General features: G+C 39.7%; 1 protein-coding gene across 1 annotated transcript in view; it reads left to right on the plus strand.

Moving 5' to 3' along the window:
• Positions 1 to 18,936, plus strand: part of MOSPD2 (motile sperm domain containing 2) — an 83,852-nt gene extending 64,916 nt beyond the window's left edge. Inside the window, exons 10-15 of the mRNA XM_018569012.1 lie at positions 8,656 to 8,768; positions 9,137 to 9,233; positions 12,460 to 12,556; positions 13,532 to 13,661; positions 17,607 to 17,709; positions 18,607 to 18,936. Of these exons, the coding sequence (XP_018424514.1) occupies positions 8,656 to 8,768; positions 9,137 to 9,233; positions 12,460 to 12,556; positions 13,532 to 13,661; positions 17,607 to 17,709; positions 18,607 to 18,753 (687 nt within the window). The 3' untranslated portion in view covers positions 18,754 to 18,936. The remainder of the gene's footprint in view (positions 1 to 8,655; positions 8,769 to 9,136; positions 9,234 to 12,459; positions 12,557 to 13,531; positions 13,662 to 17,606; positions 17,710 to 18,606) is intronic.
• Positions 18,937 to 25,802: the final 6,866 nt, after the last annotated feature.

Here is a 25,802-nt window from a genome sequence, read left to right on the forward strand (position 1 = left end):
GTCCCTAATATCTTACAGATCGTAGTAGATGTATCAGATATACACATCGTGGCCACCGATTATATATATTAATGACATTGTGAGATTCTGATCTGTCATGTAATGGTGCCTTATTGTGATCAATGTTCACCTTCTACTTCTACTGTATGTTGACAATGTTACTATGTTTTTGGGGCTGTGCCTCTATGTCTCATTGTACCTTGTTTTCTTTTATACAATAAAGCTGATTTCTGATTTAAAAAAAAAAAAGACAAGTGAATGGGATTCCTTGTGTTCAGCGTTTTGTCGTGCTTAGCTTTGTGCGGCAAAAGGCTTAGGTGTGAACGGAGCCTTAAGGTTGAGAATTTAAGAAATTGCCTTTGACGAAAACTACCCCCAGTACCTACTGAGTCAGTGAACCAAAAAAAAAAAATGTAGCCATTCAAACCTGTAATGTGTCAATTCCCATCCCATAGGTGAGATATAATGCCAGCGTTCCACAAACATTTTTACCATATTTGCAAAAATAACACATGAAGGTTTTCGTTAGCAAATATTTTAAAGATTTTTGCAGCTTCATTGAAACACTATTTAGGTTTTTGTTCCCATTTTTTTACCATCAACCATAGCCTTCTGAATATACCACTAAAAGCTATTGAAATAGGTTCGGAAAAGTTTGATTCCGAAAGTTACCCTGTTTTTAAAAAATTATAGCTAAAAGTTAGCTGGTAATGTATCTGCCTGTAGGTGTAAATATCCTCATGAGTGCTCAAGAAGCCCCAGGAGTGCTATTATCAGGGCTTCCCGGCCGGCCGTTGTAATTAAACGGACGACCGGGAGCTTTACATTCAAATGATCGGACACTCGATTGCTTGTATTAGCTGCGGTTTTACCCCCACCGCCGCTGCTGTCATTGCCGGTCCCGAGATCCGCTGTGCCTGGTGCCCCTGGGACCGGCACGGCTGCTCCGTGACAGGAGATCAAAGGGACATCAGTAAACGATCTCCCTCGGGTCTCCTCTCCAGTCCCTGAATGCAGGAAGTGATGTATATTACATCACTTCCGCATTCAGCTGTCATTCCCAGCTACAGAAGCTGGTGAAGCAGATCTGTTCATCAGCTTCTCTGAGGGTCTCTAGGTGACATTACGGGTCTTGAAGACCCCTGATGTCTCCATAAAAAGGACCTGTCATGTAAATTTGCTATCGCATAGGGAGGTTTTTAGCCCCTATGTGATAGCAATAAAATTAAGTGTAAAAAAAAAAAAGTGAAAATTTAAAGAAGCATAAAAAAACTATTTAAGTTGCCCCCCCCCCACATACACACGCAAACATGCTTTGGGTGCGCCTACGTGTGGAAACGACGATTGCGCTGCACGTGTTACATATCACCGCGAACGCCAGAGTGTGAGCAATCAATTTAGGGCCATTAATCACTGATAACACTAAACTGATGAGCAGTAAAACCGTTTAAAGCGTCAACTATGGCCAATTTCCGGTGTGGTATTTTCCAGGCGCATGCAATTTTAAAGGCTTGACATGTTTGGTGTCTATTTACCCTAGGTGACCCCCGACTTTTATGTTTTACTAAAAATATGGGTAAGAATAAATGTTTTTTTAACAACGTAGGGGAAACATTTTTTGTTTTCGAAATTTACAGTACTTTTTTCATTTATATAGTAAAAAAGAAAAGAACCCCAGCGGTGATTCTATACCACCAATAGAAAGCTCTGTGTCCCTAAAAAATGTTAACCTAAATTGCAAGGCTATAGTCCGGTCATGCTGACTGATGAGACACCCTAAATTTTTTCAAGCCCTGGCTATTATGCAGATTGTGACTTTTTCTGGTAAAGTTGAGAGCTGCCCACCCTCCCAGCACAACACTATTGAGGCATCACTATGATGGGGAACCTCACTAAGCAGTAGTGATGTGCAGAAAGGGGGGTTGTCGGCTTTTGGCTTTACTTTCAATGGCAGAATTTATATTTTATGGCACCCCAGGTTTTTGGCTTCAGGAATGTTTACTGGAACAAACGGGCACACTGGGAATATATCTCAAGTGTATTTGGTCTGAGTGTTTTATTATAAAGAAGTGATTTAAACATCTAACAGCAGTTAATATATGCAACAGTAGCTTTCTGGTGGAAAACCCAGCAAGTAAGTGGAGGAATTGAGAGACATTATGATTAGTAAAAGGTTATAGAGGGAAGTTTTTACACCTTTCCAGAATGTTTTTTTATCCTAGGGTGGCCCAAAATTATATAAAATTGCCTATATGTTTGAGGCATTTAAAGCATTGATCTGGGATGTTTAAGAGTTGAGGGTGTGTGAAAATGCAGTGATATGTTACCCAGGGGTAAAGAATTTTTGTGTTCCTATTTTGACAGCTAGCAGCCAACACTGTCTGCAGATGCTAGTTGTCAGGGTTGTTCACCCCAGCAGCCACTCTCAACCACACTGCTGCTGGTGTGTGCTCCTGGCTCCCTAATGTGTGTTTACAATCAAGGACATTTATAAATGCAGTTACACTACCTTTTGTTTGCAGAGTCATCAGATATTGTGCAGATCACAGGCAAAACCAAAAGAGACAGAGTGGCACCGTACCTTGTGATTGCTGTAAACCAATCCTAGCAATCACCAATAGTAAATATTTGCTTTGATCAGCCATTATTCTCACAATGACTCTGTCTGTGATTGCATCTAACATCCTACTTTTGCAAAAATCTGGAATCTAATGTTTAATGTGTTTTTACAGTTTGAAAGATTTGGGTCAGTTGTGGAGATCAGATGTTTTGACCATCTGAATTTGGAAACCAAAAAATAGTAAGGCAGTATAAAGTTATTTCACTTTCTTCTGAACAATACTCCAGAATGCTTTATTCTCCAAGGCCAGTGGTTCTAAACCTTTCTAGGGCCGGGACCCCTTGATAACATTTGCCAAGTTGTGGTGACCCCCAACAGAGCACTGGACTCGGGACTTAGTAGCAGACTGGATTCAGGACTTAGTAACGGACTGGATTCAGGACTTAGTAATGTTCAGGACTTAGTAAGGCACTGGACTCGGGACTTAGTAAGGCACTGGACTCGGGACTTAGTAAGGCACTGGATTCAGGACTTAGTATTGCAATGGACTCGGGACTTAGCAAGGCACTGGACTCGGGACTTAGTAAGGCACTGGACTCAGGACATAGCAACATACTGGACATAGAAATTAAAATAGAAGCATACTCACAAGAATGCAAGCCCTCCCCAACCCCTGCTTGCCTGCTCGGTCTCCATGCAGCCTTCTCAGCCCCAGCACTGCTAAGATTACCGCCTCCTGCAGAGCCCGCACTGTATGGGAGTAAGTATGGGCTCAGTCTTGTTCGCAGCTCCACATGCTGAGCCCGCTAATCACAGGCACTGAGACGTTTCCCGATCTCTGCAGCTGCGGACCGGGAAATGTCTCAGTGCCTGTGATTGGCGCTGTGTGCTGTCAGCTTCCTGGCGGGCTCGGGACGTGGAGCTGCTAACACGCCCGAGCCCATCCTTATATAGGAGGACAGCAGCGGGTGTGAAAAGAAAAGTCCTGCTGTAAACACTCCCCAGCCACTAGATATTGCTGCAGCGGCCAGGGAGTGTGCTGCAGCGGCACTTTTATATTCACAGCCGTTGCTGTCCTCCCGCTGACTGACACTGCTGCGTAAGGAGGAGGCTCTCACCCAGTGCAGCAGAAATGGACGCAGCGACCCACTCAACATTGGGTTGCGACCCACTTTTGGGTCGCGGCCCACATGTTGAGAACCGCTGTCCTAGACGATGACCACTTCATATGCATGTAAAAGGTTGACTGTATACTGAAACTTTTTTTTTTCCCCTCATAATTGTGCATTATTATATGACCAAGTAATTGTCAGTCAAACTATCTCCGCACTGGAAGCTTAAAACATGGCCTGGAAACAAAGGGGGTACAACATACTGGTAATGAGGTGTTTAATACTGTCATTTTCAGTTACCATTACAGTAATAACAATTTCAAAACATATATTCTTTTAATTATTTTCCATTTGCTTATAATGAAAAACAGGTGTTTTATTTTTAATGTGTGTCAAATAAAAGCATTATGTCTTTAAAAAATTTAAATAATTTAGAAAGGCAGATTTTCAGTTATAGGTAAGTTTACCAAATTGGCCTGGACATCTAGGCATCAATGACCAAAAGGGTTAACCTAACACTTTCTAAACCTTGCTGCATCCTCTGTACTGTCATTTAAATAAATGAATGGAATGATCAGCTTCCACTTCTAATGACTGCAGCAGCAGGTAAATAGACCTGGAAGCTGAAGTGTACAGATTTCACTACCAGAGTCCTTGAGGGATACAAAACCCAGTAGGTGATTCAGCCTGCTGGCATCCATTCATTCTAGTATCTGTTGTTTTTAGCCTTTCGAGCCATCCTCTGTAAGGCACATAAAGTTTCCTTTATTTGCCTTACAGAGGATGGTTCGAAAGGCTAAAAACAGATACTAGAGTTGCTACTTGTTATCTTTGCCTCCACAGCTTAAGGAAGCTGCTTTGTTCTGTGGTGCCGTTAAAAAAAAACTAAAAGCTATTGAAATAGGTTCGGAAAAGTTTGATTCCGAAAGTTACCCTGTTTTTAAAAAATTATAGCTAAAAGTTAGCTGGTAATGTATCTGCCTGTAGGTGTAAATATCCTCATGAGTGCTCAAGAAGCCCCAGGAGTGCTATTATCAGGGCTTCCCGGCCGGCCGTTGTAATTAAACGGACGACCGGGAGCTTTACATTCAAATGATCGGACACTCGATTGCTTGTATTAGCTGCGGTTTTACCCCCACCGCCGCTGCTGTCATTGCCGGTCCCGAGATCCGCTGTGCCTGGTGCCCCTGGGACCGGCACGGCTGCTCCGTGACAGGAGATCAAAGGGACATCAGTAAACGATCTCCCTCGGGTCTCCTCTCCAGTCCCTGAATGCAGGAAGTGATGTATATTACATCACTTCCGCATTCAGCTGTCATTCCCAGCTACAGAAGCTGGTGAAGCAGATCTGTTCATCAGCTTCTCTGAGGGTCTCTAGGTGACATTACGGGTCTTGAAGACCCCTGATGTCTCCATAAAAAGGACCTGTCATGTAAATTTGCTATCGCATAGGGAGGTTTTTAGCCCCTATGTGATAGCAATAAAATTAAGTGTAAAAAAAAAAAAGTGAAAATTTAAAGAAGCATAAAAAAACTATTTAAGTTGCCCCCCCCCCACATACACACGCAAACATGCTTTGGGTGCGCCTACGTGTGGAAACGACGATTGCGCTGCACGTGTTACATATCACCGCGAACGCCAGAGTGTGAGCAATCAATTTAGGGCCATTAATCACTGATAACACTAAACTGATGAGCAGTAAAACCGTTTAAAGCGTCAACTATGGCCAATTTCCGGTGTGGTATTTTCCAGGCGCATGCAATTTTAAAGGCTTGACATGTTTGGTGTCTATTTACCCTAGGTGACCCCCGACTTTTATGTTTTACTAAAAATATGGGTAAGAATAAATGTTTTTTTAACAACGTAGGGGAAACATTTTTTGTTTTCGAAATTTACAGTACTTTTTTCATTTATATAGTAAAAAAGAAAAGAACCCCAGCGGTGATTCTATACCACCAATAGAAAGCTCTGTGTCCCTAAAAAATGTTAACCTAAATTGCAAGGCTATAGTCCGGTCATGCTGACTGATGAGACACCCTAAATTTTTTCAAGCCCTGGCTATTATGCAGATTGTGACTTTTTCTGGTAAAGTTGAGAGCTGCCCACCCTCCCAGCACAACACTATTGAGGCATCACTATGATGGGGAACCTCACTAAGCAGTAGTGATGTGCAGAAAGGGGGGTTGTCGGCTTTTGGCTTTACTTTCAATGGCAGAATTTATATTTTATGGCACCCCAGGTTTTTGGCTTCAGGAATGTTTACTGGAACAAACGGGCACACTGGGAATATATCTCAAGTGTATTTGGTCTGAGTGTTTTATTATAAAGAAGTGATTTAAACATCTAACAGCAGTTAATATATGCAACAGTAGCTTTCTGGTGGAAAACCCAGCAAGTAAGTGGAGGAATTGAGAGACATTATGATTAGTAAAAGGTTATAGAGGGAAGTTTTTACACCTTTCCAGAATGTTTTTTTATCCTAGGGTGGCCCAAAATTATATAAAATTGCCTATATGTTTGAGGCATTTAAAGCATTGATCTGGGATGTTTAAGAGTTGAGGGTGTGTGAAAATGCAGTGATATGTTACCCAGGGGTAAAGAATTTTTGTGTTCCTATTTTGACAGCTAGCAGCCAACACTGTCTGCAGATGCTAGTTGTCAGGGTTGTTCACCCCAGCAGCCACTCTCAACCACACTGCTGCTGGTGTGTGCTCCTGGCTCCCTAATGTGTGTTTACAATCAAGGACATTTATAAATGCAGTTACACTACCTTTTGTTTGCAGAGTCATCAGATATTGTGCAGATCACAGGCAAAACCAAAAGAGACAGAGTGGCACCGTACCTTGTGATTGCTGTAAACCAATCCTCGCAATCACCAATAGTAAATATTTGCTTTGATCAGCCATTATTCTCACAATGACTCTGTCTGTGATTGCATCTAACATCCTACTTTTGCAAAAATCTGGAATCTAATGTTTAATGTGTTTTTACAGTTTGAAAGATTTGGGTCAGTTGTGGAGATCAGATGTTTTGACCATCTGAATTTGGAAACCAAAAAATAGTAAGGCAGTATAAAGTTATTTCACTTTCTTCTGAACAATACTCCAGAATGCTTTATTCTCCAAGGCCAGTGGTTCTAAACCTTTCTAGGGCCGGGACCCCTTGATAACATTTGCCAAGTTGTGGTGACCCCCAACAGAGCACTGGACTCGGGACTTAGTAGCAGACTGGATTCAGGACTTAGTAACGGACTGGATTCAGGACTTAGTAATGTTCAGGACTTAGTAAGGCACTGGACTCGGGACTTAGTAAGGCACTGGACTCGGGACTTAGTAAGGCACTGGATTCAGGACTTAGTATTGCAATGGACTCGGGACTTAGCAAGGCACTGGACTCGGGACTTAGTAAGGCACTGGACTCAGGACATAGCAACATACTGGACATAGAAATTAAAATAGAAGCATACTCACAAGAATGCAAGCCCTCCCCAACCCCTGCTTGCCTGCTCGGTCTCCATGCAGCCTTCTCAGCCCCAGCACTGCTAAGATTACCGCCTCCTGCAGAGCCCGCACTGTATGGGAGTAAGTATGGGCTCAGTCTTGTTCGCAGCTCCACATGCTGAGCCCGCTAATCACAGGCACTGAGACGTTTCCCGATCTCTGCAGCTGCGGACCGGGAAATGTCTCAGTGCCTGTGATTGGCGCTGTGTGCTGTCAGCTTCCTGGCGGGCTCGGGACGTGGAGCTGCTAACACGCCCGAGCCCATCCTTATATAGGAGGACAGCAGCGGGTGTGAAAAGAAAAGTCCTGCTGTAAACACTCCCCAGCCACTAGATATTGCTGCAGCGGCCAGGGAGTGTGCTGCAGCGGCACTTTTATATTCACAGCCGTTGCTGTCCTCCCGCTGACTGACACTGCTGCGTAAGGAGGAGGCTCTCACCCAGTGCAGCAGAAATGGACGCAGCGACCCACTCAACATTGGGTTGCGACCCACTTTTGGGTCGCGGCCCACATGTTGAGAACCGCTGTCCTAGACGATGACCACTTCATATGCATGTAAAAGGTTGACTGTATACTGAAACTTTTTTTTTTCCCCTCATAATTGTGCATTATTATATGACCAAGTAATTGTCAGTCAAACTATCTCCGCACTGGAAGCTTAAAACATGGCCTGGAAACAAAGGGGGTACAACATACTGGTAATGAGGTGTTTAATACTGTCATTTTCAGTTACCATTACAGTAATAACAATTTCAAAACATATATTCTTTTAATTATTTTCCATTTGCTTATAATGAAAAACAGGTGTTTTATTTTTAATGTGTGTCAAATAAAAGCATTATGTCTTTAAAAAATTTAAATAATTTAGAAAGGCAGATTTTCAGTTATAGGTAAGTTTACCAAATTGGCCTGGACATCTAGGCATCAATGACCAAAAGGGTTAACCTAACACTTTCTAAACCTTGCTGCATCCTCTGTACTGTCATTTAAATAAATGAATGGAATGATCAGCTTCCACTTCTAATGACTGCAGCAGCAGGTAAATAGACCTGGAAGCTGAAGTGTACAGATTTCACTACCAGAGTCCTTGAGGGATACAAAACCCAGTAGGTGATTCAGCCTGCTGGCATCCATTCATTCTAGTATCTGTTGTTTTTAGCCTTTCGAGCCATCCTCTGTAAGGCACATAAAGTTTCCTTTATTTGCCTTACAGAGGATGGTTCGAAAGGCTAAAAACAGATACTAGAGTTGCTACTTGTTATCTTTGCCTCCACAGCTTAAGGAAGCTGCTTTGTTCTGTGGTGCCGTTAAAAAAAAAAAAAAAAAAAAATGTGGTTAATCTTAATTGGTTGTGAGATCATGAATACTGTATTAATGTCACATAATATCCCTTGTTCCTATATAACCTTATAACATTTGTATACTGATGCACAATTTTACTTTGATCATAGCACTTTGTACAGCTTTTTCTTCTCTGTTGCAGTTTAACTTCACTGAAGAGCATTTCAAACATGAGGATAGCGAGAAGACTGACTCAAAGCCGAAAAACAACAGGAGGACATCAACGGTTTTTAAGGGACCTTTACTACACATTAGGTATGACAGAAGATCAGAGCTTAGAAAGTTTAAAGTTTACTCTCTTAAAATTGGTGTCTGTTCGGATTGCAAAACAAGTTTCTTAAACTGCTGACATCAAGCCTGTTCAGTCTTCAAAAAAGTGTTTTTTCTGCCTTTTGCTGATGTGACTTGTTTGTGCACCAAAGTCACATCTCACAGTTGATGTTTTCAGCAGTTTCCTTCTCATGTAAAACTCCCAAAGGGTTGACCACTGTTTCATTTTTTTTTTTGTCCTTGCAAAAGGGAAAGTTCTGTAATAATAAACTATTATGCAACATGTGTCATTTCTCATTAAACATTTTTTTTTTTTTCTGTAAGCATCACTTTAATGAGTTGTTTATTGTTAGTCCTGCAGATGAATTGCATTTTGGATCCAAGGAAAGCGGAGAAAGAAAATGTATTATTGTTCTCAATAATGTGACCAAAAATACAGTTGCTTTTAAGGTAAAACACATGCTTTTCATTTTTGCATCTTTCATTTATATCTTCTTTTATTTTGTAGACTTTGTTATTATATATCTTTTATAAATCTGGAAATGTTCAAAACATTTTTTATTTTTAGCAAACATTCATTGAACATATGTATTAGAACCTGGGGATTGATGGAGAGAGAAGTTTTTGTTGACCCAGTGCCTTCAACATTCATTGAAAGTATATATTAGAACCTGTGGATTAATGGCAAGAGAGGTTTTTGTTGACCAAGTGCCTTCAACATTCATTAAGCGTATTTATTCGAACCTGGGGATTAATAGAGAGCTTTTGTTGGCCCAATGCCTTCAGCATTCATTGAAGGTATATATTTGAACCTGGGGATTAATGGAGAGAGAGGTTTTTTTAGGCCCAGTGCCTTCAATGTCACTTCCCTGGGACAAGTATGTAGAACAACCGTTCTAACTTTGACTTAAAGTACATCTAACCTGTATAATGTCTGAACAGGTCCCACCTCCAGTTACTATGTGATGCATAAATTAAAAAATGAAAGCTTCCTTTACCTCCCCAGAGTGGGGTATATTGTTATCATCTGTTACCTCCCAGTGAGAGGGTTCCAGCAACAGAGCTTTCATGAGGCTGCACTGCTCCTGAATTCAAAGCAACACTGCCACCCCAACACAGGAGACTTCATGAGGTGCATATACTTGCAGGCGCAACAAGTATTTGTGAGACTTTGCTGGGGGATTAAAGGTATTTACAACTAAGTGCGGCAGCAAATATTTATGGCTCTGCTTTAGCTTGCTGTTTGCTTTTTGGAGGTCCGTGACAGTAGTGAAGCCAGAAAAAGCTATACAGCTTTTCCAGATGTAGATATAGAGCATTGGTAGCCCCCGTATTGCTCTTAATACAGTTTTCCTTTAACCAGAAACTTGCATTTCCCCAGGCTGCCCTCTGGACCTGGGAACATGCTTTTCTATGTCCTTCATTTCCCAAACCAATTAAAATACATATGTTGGTGATTTATCATGGTACATTTGTACATCTTATCTAAAAACCACGGCAGGCTTTTATTAACTGCCTATAAAAAAAAACTATGTACAATTGTGCGAGAGTATGGCTTGATATATGAGTGAATTAAAAAAATGTTATCATTCAGACTTGCCAATGCTTAATCTTCCTGTAGCGAGCTGTGTTAGGCTTGGCTGGCAGCAGTAACTGGGTTAGTATGATTTCAGCGCCCGTTAGTTTGTGTACCTATGGCAACTTGTTTGGCTGTATTCACACCTCTGCTTGTTAAGCGTGCTGTATTTTAGTTACAGTGCACTTCTGACACATTTTTCTGTGCCTTTACTATTAGTTCTTATTGAGGGTGCATTCAATATGAAGTAAGTATTTTAGGCATTTCAGTTTTAATAAAATGAGAGAGCTTTTAGGATATCTTATTAAAAGGAGGTAGAGAGAAACCCTTATATTTCACTGAAAATGAAGAACACAAAAGGTTTGGAGTTGAAGTGGCTTCTATGTTTAAATATCTCAAACCTACCATGAAAACACACTTGTGCATTTCACACAAAATGTAGAGGTGTGAATGCACCCTAAAATGTGACAAGTGGGACGTGCCTTGAGAATACATAAAAATTAAGAATCGAGAAAGGCATTGAAATATCACTGAAAAAATAAATAAGAATGTGGTTGGGAGTTTAAAGCAGAACTCCAGGAATATGTTTTTGTTTTTTTTAGGTCAGCATTGTAAAAACAAGTTAAGTCTGACTATCTTTAATACTTACATTTTCATTTCTGCTAGGAAGTATAGTTCCCATCATACTTCCGGCCCACTGCATCTTTCATACATGGGGGGCCTCCTTGTTGTGTGCTGCTCTCTCCCCTTGCCCATTTACATATGGTTTTGTATTCTGTGAATGGTTTATAGTACAAGGGCTTCTAAATGGGCAAGGGGAGAGGAGAGGCAGACAAACGGCAGTGTGACCTGAGAATATAAGAGCTGCAGTTCTCCTGCCGCAGCACTTGAAGTATAGCAGGAACTGTACTTCCTGGCATGAATAAAAGTGTGACTATAAACGATAGTACAACGTTTAGACTTGTTTTTTCAAAAAAAACAATCCTGTTTTAAAGTGTATGTATAGCCAAAACATTTTGAGTATGAGAGGATTAAAAACCTTGTCAGGTTGATTTTTACCATCTGTGTTCTGTTAAGATTTTCCTTCACCTCCTGTCCCAGAATAAGAAGAATCCCTGGCAAAGTGGGGGAAATACCCTTCTCCAGAACTGGTGGTCCCCACTGGGACACTTACCCTTAACTTCTGTTCTCTGGAAAAATCTTGGCTTTCCCCTCATTTTCTGTTTCGGTGGCAATGGTCACCCGGACAGATGGAGGTGTAAACCTCGACAGCGTCACCACTGACAGCGATAACAACTTGATACTCCAATCCTTCCCTTCTGTATCCACATTAAAACAAATAGCCTTTACATACATTTTACATGACCTTAAAAGGTTAAACATCTCTTCTATGAAAATACTCCTGTCATGGAAAGTTTATCACCTAGATATTGGATAATCTCAGGCAATCAAGTTTTTACTGATTTTCACTCTTTTCTACTGTTCACACTGTCTATCCATTCCATGAAATTCTCTCTCCTCAAATTGCCTTGAACAGTCACATATACAACAACTGAAAAAAAGGTATATGATACATTTAAATATAGCTGATCCTTTTACCCCAATATTCAATGTCAAGTTTCCATATAAACCTTTGTCTTTTTTTGCGTTTTCCTTAATGCCAAACTCCAGGAAAAATGATCATTTATACCCAGCACAGGATGTAATAAGAGGGGGTGGGAATATGACTTCTCTCCTCATCCAACCACAGAATGCCTTGTATTCTTTGAAAATATTCAAGGCATTTTGTGAATGGTGCAGGAGCACTTCACTGCTCAAGTTGTATCTCTCACTCCCTGCAGTGCCCAGAAGGACTGCGTTATGTGCAGGAGCTTTTGATGCAGCAAGGTAAGATTTTGATACTTTACAGCAGCCTTTCGCACATCACAGTTTTTTTATGATAATTTACACAGCCAGTGCAGTGTGCAAATGACCATTTGTTCCTGAGTTTGGCTTTAAAAGATTGTAAAATCATAAAGAAACTTCCTTTTGTATTCTGTATTGTTATTGCTGTATTTGTGGTAGAATCTCGGTGGAATTTAATATCTGCATTGCTTTTAGGTGAGGACAACTGCCCCAGACAAATACAGAGTGAAGCCCAGCAATAGTAGCTGTGAACCCGGCTCCACGGTGGATATTGCGGTTTCCCTTCATGCAGGTAATTGTTCTACAGAACAGTGTCATTACTGTTTTTTCTAAGTAAAGAAAAACAAATGTTTCAACATAAGCTGCAATGATATAGGGTCAAGTTTATATATACTTTTAAGTCTGCAAGACTAAGTGTCAAAGATGTGTCCTTTTTTTGTTGTTACTTATTTGATTTAAATCACTCACCTCATAGTTCTCCTTTTAATATGATCGACCCACTCTGGGGAGATCACAAACGTGTGGTTCATGCAAGAAAACCAAAGACTTTGCATGACCTAGAGTCATTTTGCCAAGACGAATGGGCAGCTATACCACCTGCAAGAATTCGGGGCCTCATAGACAACTATTACAAAAGGCTGTCATTGATGCTAAAGGGAGCAATACACCGTATTAAGAACTAAGGGTATGCAGAATTTTGAACAGGGATCATTCATTTTTTTATTCGTTGCCATGTTTTGTTTTGTGATTGTGCCATTCCGTTATGACCTACAGTTAAATATGAATCCCATAAGAAATACAAGAAATGTGTTTTGCCTGCTCGCTCGTGTATTTTTTTTTTAAATGGTACATATATTACCAATTCTCCAAAGGTATGCAAACTTTTGAGCACAACTCTATGTAGCACTTCTAATTACATTTTATCATGGCAGCACAGTGTAAACACAGATAAGGTTCCTTGTTTAAAAATTGGAAAATACAGTCATTTTAAGCCGCTGAAAATGTTTGATGAGGGACTTTTGTAGAACGTCTAAGTTTGAAAACGTAAAAAAGGCTTAGGACCTTGTCATGATAGACTGGGCTTCTGATTGATTGCACTGCACACACAAAGAGAGCCCTTTCACTTAGACAGATTTCCCAAAGAATCGTGCTCTACATCCATAATGAGGTGACATACATATGCAGAAGAAAATGTATTCAGCTTGTAATCTCCTTACATTCTACTTTTTAATAAATTGTTTCCTTTTTTTTCTTGTCCTTTCAAAAGCCTCTACAGCATCACTTCAAGATCGCTTTTTAGTGATGGCTGCAGAAATGGAGCAGTCCTCGGGTACAGGAGCGCCGGAATTGGCACAGTTCTGGAAGGAGGTGCCCAGGAATAAGATAATGGAACACAGGTAAGCTCTGCATAGGAGATGTCAGCCATTTTGTTCACTAAATTAATGTGCTGCATATTGATTGGCTTAGAACTAGTGCATAAATTATGTGTTGATTATCAAGGTTGTGAATCATTTATTAGACACAAATGAACAACTTTCGAATCGCATTTATTAAAAAAATTGGTTTAGTCACTTCTTATTAACATTGTTGTGATAAATATCACTGACCTGAGATGTAAAATGGCAAATCTATGATCCCCGCAGAAATATGTTTTTTCAAGTACAACATCTGAAAGGTCCTGGTATGGGAAGAATAAGTATAGTACACCCACTCCTGCCTCCACAATGCAGGGCTTGGTGTCACTGGCTCTGAGCATTTGCATAAGGTGCTGGGTTTGCATGCTTTTGCCTGTATGCAAATGCCGACTTTCAGCTAACTGCTTTTGAATGGAACACAAGCGTTTAATTTACAGATTAAGGTCCATTGGTATCAAAAATAACTTGTATGGAAATGGATGGAAAACCGGTTACAAGAGCTGATTCAGAGGGTAATTATAAAAAGTTAATTTTCTAAATGGCCCAGAGTGCTAAGTGGAGTGCCCCGGGGTTCAGTCCTGAGACCAGTTCTCTTTGTCTTCTTCATAAACGATGTTAGAATATCTAGCTCAATCTCAGTGTTTGCTGATGATACCAAGCTATGTAGGGCAATAACTTCAGAACAAGACACGTAATTTATTGCAGCAAGACCTTGAATAATTAGAGGAGTGGGCTGTAACATGGCAGATGCTATTCAGGGGTCTTTTATTTTATTTATTCTTTGAACCATTTTTTTAAATGATATATTTTTCAAAACATTTTAACCTTTCTTTTTTTTGTTATTTATTTATTTTTTTACATTACTGTCAGTGGGTTTTGGAGAAATATGTATTTCCCTTTTGAAATAGAAAAAGAGATGAAGTACACAGAGTTCTCAGTCTCCTTTCTTTGCAGCCCCAGCACTCAATGAACAGGAAACACTCAGTACAGAGGCTTCCTGTTCATTCACAAACCTAGGAGATCGTAAATATTTATGATCACCCCTGTTATGAATGAATAGGAAGTCTTTTGTACTGAGCTGCTTCCTGTTCATTCATTAACTTAGGAGATAGTAAACACCTACTTTGCCCCCAGTCATGAATGAACAGGAAGTGATATGTAGCACTTCCTGTTATTTTATAACTGGGGACATAATAAGCTGTTACTATCTCCTAAGTTATTTACAAACATCACTATTGAACACTCCGGTATTTGTTCTGCACAGGGAAGGATCAGCAAATATTTTGCATATTGATGATCCTCCACTCGGCATCCTTAAGCTCCACCTACCGGTCACTGCTCTTTCCACTCTGCTGTCCTCGCTACCTCTGTTGATATAGGCTGGGGAGAGCCTCAGAGATTGGAGGGAACACAGGCCGCTGCAGCCGGCTCCCAGCGGGGAGGAGAAAGCTGCAGAGTGACAGTAGCAGTGATGGAGGAAATGTCTGATTTTCAATAAATAACTTGTCAGCCACTGGTGACAGCTATTTATTTGCAGAGGTACGTCAGGGGGACCCTTCTGATGATGCGACCATAAACCTAGAGCAGAAGGGTGAATGCCAGTGCAGTAAGGCATACTGAGCTGACCAGCTGGGAAAGTTTTTGCTTCCCAATATGCCTTACATTGTTGGTATTGAAAGAGTTAAAGGCTGCAGAGAGTCCGTTGTTTTCTACTAGACATTCCATATAGTTAAGGTAAGAAGATCCGCAGAAGCTGATTTATTGACTGCATGTGGCGCACCCATGTATGTATATAATTACAACCTCCTATGTATAAACAATAACACACTCAATGTAAGCATAATAAAGGGTATTTACCCCCTATGAATCTATGACGCAGACAAGAGAATTACCATATATACTCGAGTATAAGCCGTCCCGAATATAAGCCGAGGTACCTAATTTTACAAAAAAAAACTGGGAAATGAGGCAGCTACTGGTAAATGTACAAAGCAAATCCAGGTAATTGTATGAAGTCATCATTTATCATTGGAAACAAGACTTACCAAGTGTTGTGTGGGTTAAAAAGGTGCCAGGCAACAGAAGTGTATTATTGTGCAGTAATTACCTTGGCATTTAGAGTGTATGAATGCACAAGGTTCAAAAAGTGCACAGACTTCTGAAGTTTAATGAGCCACTAACTTTGTAGCCGAATGCTAATTAATTAAGTTCCAACTCTGAATTGGTTCCATTTTGTGATAATGAATAGAGTGGCAAGATGGAGTAGCAGCACTAATACGTGTTGGCTAGTTTTGTCAGATTAATTAATACTCCCTCACAAGTTCAAAGCCTGTCTGAACTACGATTGTTTGTGACACTGTTCTTGGAGAATCTATTAACAACATGGCTACTATGAGCATTCGTTAAAGAATGCGTGAGGATTTGAAAAGTTGCAGAAGACATGGAATGTCTAATGTCAGCAGAGATTTAAAGTGATATTAAAGTCAAATGGTTTTCAAGCTATTTCAAGTGCTGATTAAATTACTAATGATGGATAAATTACTAGAGATTTATAAGCTCTGCACTATATCCCAAAGTGTAACTAACCCAATGACTAAAAAAAAGCTACTAACACTACAAAATTGTGTAAACACAATCTACCAAAGAGTTAAAAAATAAACCAGTGTAGTGTAAAAATTTTAAACCATAAATCAATCTGCCTGATCATCAAATAATAGTGCGCAAGTCCATAAATGTTCGTCTCTTCAGTGGCGTGTGTATGTGTATATGTGTGTGTATGTATGTGTATATATATATATATATATTGAATCTTAAAGCTATTGTGATTCCAACATTTTCTCTGTGTTCTTATTGTAGCAGAAGTGTTTCCAAAATCCTGGAATTCTACAACTACACATCTGTGGGCTCTTTTCCTTCTAGATTCTTTAGCAGCTGTAATAAAATAGAACAGAGCTAGAATGAGAGGACTGCAGGTAAACATTGCAGTCTATACAGGAAATAACCGTGACAGGCTGCCAGACAGTAAGAGAGGAATGCTTTAATCTACATTTGTAAGCTTCTGGTTCATTCTATGTTTGGCTTTTATTATTCATACTAGTAAAATATGTGATAAATCATTTCTCCTTTTTTATGATCATTTGTATAAAATAAGAATAAAGAAAATAAGTAGCACCTTTGTTTTCCAAAGCTACCAGCCAGTTTTAAAATTTCAGAAATCAGTTGGTGGGCAACCCAAAGACTTAATTTCTGGGGCACAAAGCCAGAGCAGCTAATCCGCTTTTAAGCTTAGCTGTGAAAGTACCTGCATTTAACTTGGTATCAGCTTCTTGCAGATACTGTACAGAAGAGCTCAAAGTGGGAAGGAAGAAGCAGAACAAGTAGGCAATGTGCTGACAAGAAGCAGGAAAGAGCAACAGAGAGATGAGCTCATCACTGTGCTGCTTCTCCTTCACTGTTCAGACTGGAGGCAGGTCTATTACAGCCTGGGTTCAGAGGAAGTGGGTTGATGTTCAAACTGGAGGACATTTAGCAATGAAAGAAAAGTACTGCAGGGGACAGGTCCAGGTTAAAGGTAAGCATATTTTATATATCTAGATATATATCTAGATATATAAAAATATAATTTATTTTCAAAAGCAATGACAAAAGAAACCTGTCTATTGCCTATCACAAACACACAGATGAAAATGGTGGCTGCAGTCTGACTATCTGACTACAAAGTACAAAACTCAAACTTCTCTACAGCCTTTATTAATGAAGCTCAGAGTATTCAGTTATATCTTACATGTGCCAACTTTATGTGTAGACAGAGTGTCTGGCTTAGTAGTGTCTTTGCCATCAACAGGAAGCAGTTATACATAAGCAAATATTTGTTATTTGTCTAAGGCTGTAAGATTTATTAATGAAGCCTTGTTTTGTTTCATGTAGATTAAGATGCCACGTTGTGGAAACCAACAAGCCTTCCACATTAGTATTAAAGCAAAACGCGTTAAACAGGAACTCTTTAGGAAGTGACGATCTTGCGTTTAAGGTAATAGCAGTATCCGTATTTAATTGCTGTGCTTCAGATATCATTTTAAAATAGCTGATGGTGTTTGGTATGCTACTTTTTATGCTGGAAACATCCAGAAGGTTCAAATATTGCTGGAGATGATGCAATCAATTGTATAAGACACACGTAGATATAACACTGCATCAGTCATACACCTGTATCCTCTATCCCACCGGTTTGGTATTCAGGTATAGACCTGTTAAAGCATGTGTCAAAGGGATTTTGCTCACGATCATCCATTTGAGAATCTCAGATTGATGACATCATTTGTATAAGACGCACATAGATATAACACTGCGTCACTCATACACCTGTCTTTTCTACCCCATCCATTTGATATTCAAGTATAGACCTGTTAGAGCATGTGTCAGTGAGTTTTAAGATGAGTTTTGCATTCCCATACAAGTCTATCGGACTGCAAAACCTGCTTAAAGCAGGTCAGATAGTCATATGCGGGACAAATGCACCTGTCCATGAATTCAGAAGCATCTCAAATTGATGACAAACTGATGCCAAACAAACCCAAAGGCCATCAAGAAAGGCCCTGAGGATCACGTGACACCTGTGATTCTGTCACTGGTGACAACTCGCTAGCAACAGGATCGATTTACCTGCCAGTGTACGTTTACCAGGCTAGTAGGGATTAAGTCCATGGAAGTAGGTGAGTATTTTATCTGCACTTTTAAATGGTCCTATCACTGGTGAGTTGCCATGGGCCTTAGTCTTACAAGTCAAAGAACGTTTATACATTGATAAGGTTTTGGTGGATGATGTGTAAGATTACCTAAACTGTCTGTTTAATGTTCTTAGTCTTGGAGCACTACCAAATTGTCTTTCTCACAACCCTTTTTTTTTGTTTTTCTGTTTTCTTTTCAGTTAAGTCAAATACTAGAAACGAACCGAAGACTGGAAGAGCAAATTAATCAGTGTATCTGGTATCAGCATGTGATAGCTTTTTTATTGTCCATTTTAGTGGCCATAGTTTTTGCTGGATTGTACATGTTGAAAGACACAAGCAGCTAGGTAACAATGGAAATTCTGCTCATGCTGATACGTCTTTGAAAAGAAGAGGACTTTCACCTGACCAAAGTTGCCTTTATTATTCAGTGTGCGATTTAACTACAAAGTAACATGAATAATCAAGATATCCAAGATACACATGAATGTTTTAGAAGCCAATTTGTGTCACATTATAGGTATCCTATTAGCTTGACAGTGTTGTTTAAACATTTCCAACCTTTCTTTTTGGTTTTTCTTTCTAGCTCTTTTGGTTTATTTATTTACAGTGCTACATCTACGCCTTGGCATGAGTAGACATCAACAAAGCTCCGCTATCTGCCAAAAATGATGTTTATTGTAGCGGATACATAAAAAAAAGAGATATTTAGTAACCTAATTGGCAGCTTTATGTCACATAGTCAGCCTAGGGTTAGGATGAGCACTAGTAACCATGGTTAACATTTTTTTTTCTCTGATTCCCATATCATTTCTATAGGTAGATGTTTTGTATGATGACAAGGTTTTGTTGTCTTAATTTTATCCATACAAGCTTAATAGGTGGTGAAGTGTTCTTCCATGTGTGAAGGGTGAGCCTCATAACATACTGTACATCTAAGAGTTTACACCTCTTTAGTTGTTGCCATGGTTCAGATTTGCTTTGATAATGTAATGAGATGGAAGACTTCTCATCTATGGCAGCAGTACCAAATCCAACCTGTCACTTGTATGTAGGAAGAATAGAAGGAACTGACAGTCTTAGGGCAATAGTGAGTTTACCTTTCCATCTTTTATTTTAAACCTGGTCTCAAAATATACAATAATGTGAAAAGGAAGTACATACCATGGAAATTGTTGACTTTTTCTACTGTTTGAACAGGCAAACACTAGCTCTTAATTCAAACAGTGGCTGCAAATAAAGGTAATATCTTTGTATATACCACAAGAAAAAAAATTACATTTTCAGTCAATTATTCATCAAAAATGTGGAAAAGTAAGTACAACCTTGGCCTCAGACACTAGTGTTGCCCCCTTTAGAAGAAAAAACATCTTGCATCAAAGAGAACACTAAACTCTAGATGCCTAAGGTTTAAGGGCTTGTTCACATCATATACAGTGCATTCCAGAGCGGTTAACTGCTGCAACGCACTGTATTGCACAGTAAACTCTCCCCTGCATTTTGGGGCGGGATGGTCATGGAGGTGCATTGAAGCCAATGGCACCGCAGCCACGCCCCCCCCCCGCCCGCATTGTGATCGCCCGCACCAGAACTGGACCGGAATGCAGGCATTGTTGTGCCTGCGTTCTGGTGTGCGGGCGATCGCAGCTGCAGTGCCATTGACTTTAATGCTCTGTCACGCCGCAGAACGCAGGGGGAAGTTTACTATGCGACAAGTGCATTCCAGCAGCTAACCGTTCTGGAATGCACTATATATGGTGGGAACAAGCCCTAAATAATACAGGTTTAACCTGGATACCCCCTAAGGAGTTTCTAATCATTGGCACCTAATGTGGAACACATGATTCTAATTTCATGGATTAAGGGGTGGTAAATATAGGGGTGTAATTACTTTTTCCATATTATGTATCTGCAGTTTTGTGAATTTAGATTATGAGAATGAATACACCAATTTTGGCTGTCATTTGTTCAAGTACATCACAGTTACCTCTTGTAGGTTCTTTTTTGAATGAATGTCTAATATTTGTCTGTATTGGCAAATCATAATTTTTTATGGGGTTTACTTACTTGTTCATGTGACTGTATGTTGTAAGACAGAATATGTTAGTTTTCTGAATGCAATTAAGACGTCTGTCAACTACACTGAATAATCAGCAGAGTTCAGCCATTCGTATTTACTTATAAGGTCTCTTTAATATGTTTCTTCACACATCTGTACACTTAAAGTGACATTGAAGTCAAAGATATATTTTTCCCTCCCCCCCAATGTTAATTAAAGCACTTCCCTTAAATGATGTTTCTTAATCTGATCATCTTCTTTCCTGTCGTTTTCATCTGTCCCTCCAGCGCTGCGGCGGGTCTCCGATCCAGCACTGACTCCTCTCTCTTTGCTGGCACTTCCTGTCCCACGGTGTCTGCATGCGGGTGCACGGGTCCATACACTTACCTTGTGTCTCTCCCCGTCTCCCGGCCGAAAATGTGAACTGCGCATGCGGCCGCCCGAGAATTTTCAGATTTTCGGCCGTGAGAGCGCGGGGAAGATGCAGGTAAGTTTAACCCGCTTTTAAAGCGTTTGTTTGTTTTTTTTTTGTCTTTACACTTTTTGCATATATCTACTGCTTGCTAGCAGTAGATATGTGCAAAAACATTGAAGGGTTTAATAACCCTTTAACTTGTTTCTAGTTACAATGTCTCTTAAAATGTTTCCTCCCGTTACCCTAAGGAGAACTATGGGGAAAAGCCTTAACCCCATAGTTCTCCTTTAACGTCCTATGGTGTTATAATGGCCATGACTGCCAGAATATTTTAAATGGTACTTTTTCTATAGTATGTTGTAGCTGCGTAGGTTTGAACCAAGAAAACATTGGTTCTGTTGCCACTCTGCTGTTTGTAAACTGTCCAGACGTTCAGAATGTTGTAGTTGATGGAGGAAAAGTGCTATGCATTGAAGTGCAAAAAGGGATCATGCACTTATGGATATGTATATATTATATAGTAAGGCTATAGTAGGGAAGGATTTCTTTTTTTAATAATGGGTTCATTCTTGTTTTTTTGCTGTGAATTTCTTTAACGGTGCCTATTTAATAACTGGGTGCTATGAAGAGAAACGTGCTGTGACATATTTCATTTTATCTTCTAAACTGGACAAGAAAATGACAGCAGTAGTCATAATATTATGTAGATGAGAATAATTCTTATTATTAGCATAGAATGCTCTTAAATTTCAGAGTGCCAAGCCATAGTTCAACTGAATGCAGTTATATCCCTGTTTCTCTATTTTTATATCTGCTGAAGATTTACTTAGTAATAATGTCCTGTGTTTAATAGAAACAGTCGCTTTACTTATTTATTAGCCATGAGCTGAAATGACAAACATTAGCAAGATTTCAAACATTGATGGACTGATCTGTGAATACCAAACCAAAAGTAGAGTTCTTTTTTATGCTCCGTTATATTACCAAAGAATGGAAGTTAAATCCTGATTACTTGCTAGGGGCAACAGCTCTACATTTGCTTCAGTTTTAATACATCTTTCTATGGAGATCCCAAAATATAAATACTGTATATTCCAATTGCTGCATAAATGCAGCTCTATATTCTCTGTTCTATTTAAATTTACTTGCTGTTGCACTCTGTATGGGTGCATTAACATCTGTTTATTTTCCTGTTTATTTTCCAGTAAAATGTAAATAACTTATTGCATAAAAATGCATTTAAAGTAGAAATTACTTTTATTGTGGCATGGCTTGTTAATCTGTGCTCTGTCGCTTGGCTTAGATGTATTATTTTTGTATTGTGCTGTTTTGCGTGGTATTTAAATCCAGGGCCATGCCATTTCAGCCAGTCAGCTCAGTGATGCAGATCCTGTTAAACGCGCATACTCATCAACATCACTAAGGCCCCATTTACACCCAGAATCATTACGATCTGTTTTTCAACAGATGCCAATGGAAGGTAACCCAAAAAATGAATGGGTGTGAATGGGACCAGCTCACACCGCTCTGTTCTGTTGCATTACGTTGCTCTGAATAAAATAGTAGAACATGCACTACCTTTTTTCAGCACAACGTAACACAACAGTGTGAACTAGCCCCATTCACACCCATTCATATTTGGTGCCCTTGCATTGGCATTTATGGACACATGAATCAGAGGGAAATTGGGAGGTACAATTGCAAGTCCACGGACCCTCCATTGACTAATGATTACCTTCTGATTTTGGTGTGAGTGGTCCCATTCACACATCCATTTTTTGGGTTTTACTTCTGTTGACATCTGTAAAAAAAACTGATCGCAATGGATCTCGTGTGAATGGGGCCTTAAGGCTCCTGAAAAAAAAAGTAGAACATGCACTACTTTTTTTCAGCAACAGTGTGAACTAGCCCCATTCACACCCATTAATTTTTTTGCCGCCCTTGCATTAGCATCCGTTGACAGGCTCTGCGTCACTGAAGAAGCTCGGCCTGTGTGACGGGCACAATGGCCAGGAAGGGAGCTCAGTAACGCTGAGCCTTTGATTTTACCAAGCTCGGCATTAATAATCTGCACTGAGGTCAGAATATCTGGTATGGACTCTCCAGCCTCAGTGATGTCTGGTACTGTGCCTCCAAAAGTGCCATCTGAGACAACTGCCTCAATTGGCCTAATTGGCAGTACAGTCCTGCTTAAACAATCTAAAATCTATTTTCTGAATATTTCTCACTCACTTTGCATAATGTATGAACAAACACACATTATTGTATATGTATAGGTGTGATTGTCGCTAAAGCTAGCAGCACAATTGGATTGTAAAAGCTCCTTTACATTTACCAATAACCAGGTAGTACAAGGGCCTGCCTGGTTAGATGTAACAAGGATGGATTGTTTAGGAAGGCCCTGCAACGCGCAGTTTTTGGTAAAGTCAAAGGAGGCTATACATTCAGATTGGGTGATCACATGGTGCCTCTCAAAGTGACATCTGAGGAATAGATCAGAGAGAAAAAAGCAGTAAAAAGAAATTGGAAATATTGTATTGGTAATAGTTTTTTATATTTAATTCAGTATTCGTTATTTTTCAGAATATATTCTTAAATTAAGGGGGGGTTTTTTTGTTTTTTTTTACAGGGTAGGATGTGAAAACAGACATTGGTGTACTTTAACATCAATGTCTAAAATTTTAAATGGTCCACAGACCATATGACTTTGCTAACAATTCCTCTAGCAGGATGCATATAGCACTTACCTTATCTTTTTAGTTCTTGCTTGTCCAACTGTCCAACCCAAAGTCTTCTCTGTTCAGCTGTTCTAAAACATAACATGTTAGATGTGTGTTTTTCCTTACAACCCCTAAATAATTTAATTTCATTTCTTTTTATTAACAGATTGTTGCATAGACATGAATGCTTGCATTACCCAAGCAGACACCCTAAGCACCAAGCTTTTCTCAAAGTAGCGTTGCCAAATATAATTTTCATAGGGAGCCAATGCATATTTCCAGAGTAGTCAAGCATCATTTAAAATGTTAAAGCTATACAAACATGCCAATTTAATGTGTTATGCCAACTAAAGAAGAAAACAACAAAAAAAAAGATGCAAAGAATAGTTAGCTCTAACCTAGAACTTTAGACAAAACGCAGGCTTATAATCTATAACAGTGGCTGCTTGCTTGCACCATTGCCATCTGTGTGGTTTGAGCAAAAGTGTAGTCCTACTCAATTTCAGCTGTGACTATCAATGTGGCAAAAAAAAACAAAAGAAGGCAGGAAAAAAAATGTCCAGTACTTTATAAGCCGTGTCCTAAATGGAATAATGGTAGTTCTCGTCAAATATACACAAGATAAGGGAATGTTCTTACACTCTTGGGAATATGCACGAAATTTAGTAAGCTCCTACCCAGGGGAGGGCATCTACAGACTAAGATAATGACGACAACAACAAAAAAGAGCGCACGGATCTTGTGCAGTAAAAAAAAGTTTAGCATTAAATAAAGGCATCACGGAAATTCACATTTTATTCTCTTCCAGCTCTGCAGCCTCCATCAGTGTTTTTGACATTAGACACATTCAAAATTGTTGAGTGCCTACAGTGGTTTCATCCTCATACCCATATATCACTACAGGACACAGTAGTGACATAGGCGTCTGGGGATGGTGGGGGAAATGGGCATCTGACACTCCCAGAAGTGTCTAGTGCTAAAACAGTATATGAATTTCAGTTTGATTCATTTGGCATTGCACTCCAACATACAGGTAGAGTCGTCCGCAATATCATTACCATGCATTGGGAGCCCTTTCTAAATGAATGAGCTGCCTTAACTCAACTCATGTTAACAAGCAACATAAGATGGATTAATGCTTGGAATGTACAAGGGGCACTAAATGATGGAAATGATAAAAGCTTGTTCTAGAAACAAGTCTATGGAAATGCAAAAGCAGCTTGAAGCAGCAGGCCTGAAGGAGGTCAAATGCACCTGTAATGAATTCTGAAAGATCTTCTAAGTGTCTCAAACCAGCTGTTTGCAAGCTGTGTTTGCCATCAGTAAAGCTTGTCAACAATGGCCTCTATGGACTCGACATATACAGGGCAGCAGATAGAAGAGCACTTTTTTTCCCCTACATTTTGTAGCTGTGATCTTTGTGAGGCCACAAAATCATTACACTTTTCTAGTTCTAATATTTCATTCCTTTTTTTTTTCCACCCTTATTTTTTTTAGAACTATTCGAGTTGTTATAGAAATCAGGCAGTTAATTAAGCCCATGCTGTTTTGTTATAAAAGAGTCAATTAAAATGAGTGATGTGCTAGTAAAAAAGACCGCATTGCAAATAACAAAGCGTGGTTGAGCACAAGCACTTCTAGCCGACATCTCACATTTGTTTTCTGACTCTGGAAGTAATTTGATAGAAGAACATAAAACATTATTTTCAATTTTTTTAGCATACTCTGTGTCCGTTCTTAAAAGAGAACCTGTAATAACAAAAAAGTAATGGTGCTTATCTATCAAGTGAAAGCCCAGGCCTACACATACCTTTGTTTATCTTCTGAGCTCCCCAGGAACCCCAATGATTCATATACAAATATTGAAGTCTGAGCTCTGGTGTGCCCCTATTGTAGTGTGCATCTTTCTGTTGGATAGAGAAGCTCTTTCTATTGGACTGATGATGTGCAGAGTGCATGGAAAAGGTGCAGAGTTACTTATTAGGGCACTTTGTTCCCCCAATCACAGGCCATTAAAGTAAATTTAAAAAATCACTCCCAGCAAGAAAAGGTTTAAGACTTACCTGTCCTGCTGCCGACTTCAAGAGCTAAGCTTATATTGGGGCTCTTCAGCATCCTCCACACTTCTGGGAGTGTTGGATGCCTGAGCCTTTCTGCGCAGGCAGCAGGAAAGGTAAGTGTTAAATCGTTTACTTTGCAGAG

The sequence above is a fragment of the Nanorana parkeri genome, unplaced genomic scaffold (assembly GCF_000935625.1).
Source record: "Nanorana parkeri isolate BGI_ZX_2015 unplaced genomic scaffold, ASM93562v1 scaffold1274, whole genome shotgun sequence".
Classification (NCBI taxonomy): domain Eukaryota; kingdom Metazoa; phylum Chordata; class Amphibia; order Anura; family Dicroglossidae; genus Nanorana; species Nanorana parkeri.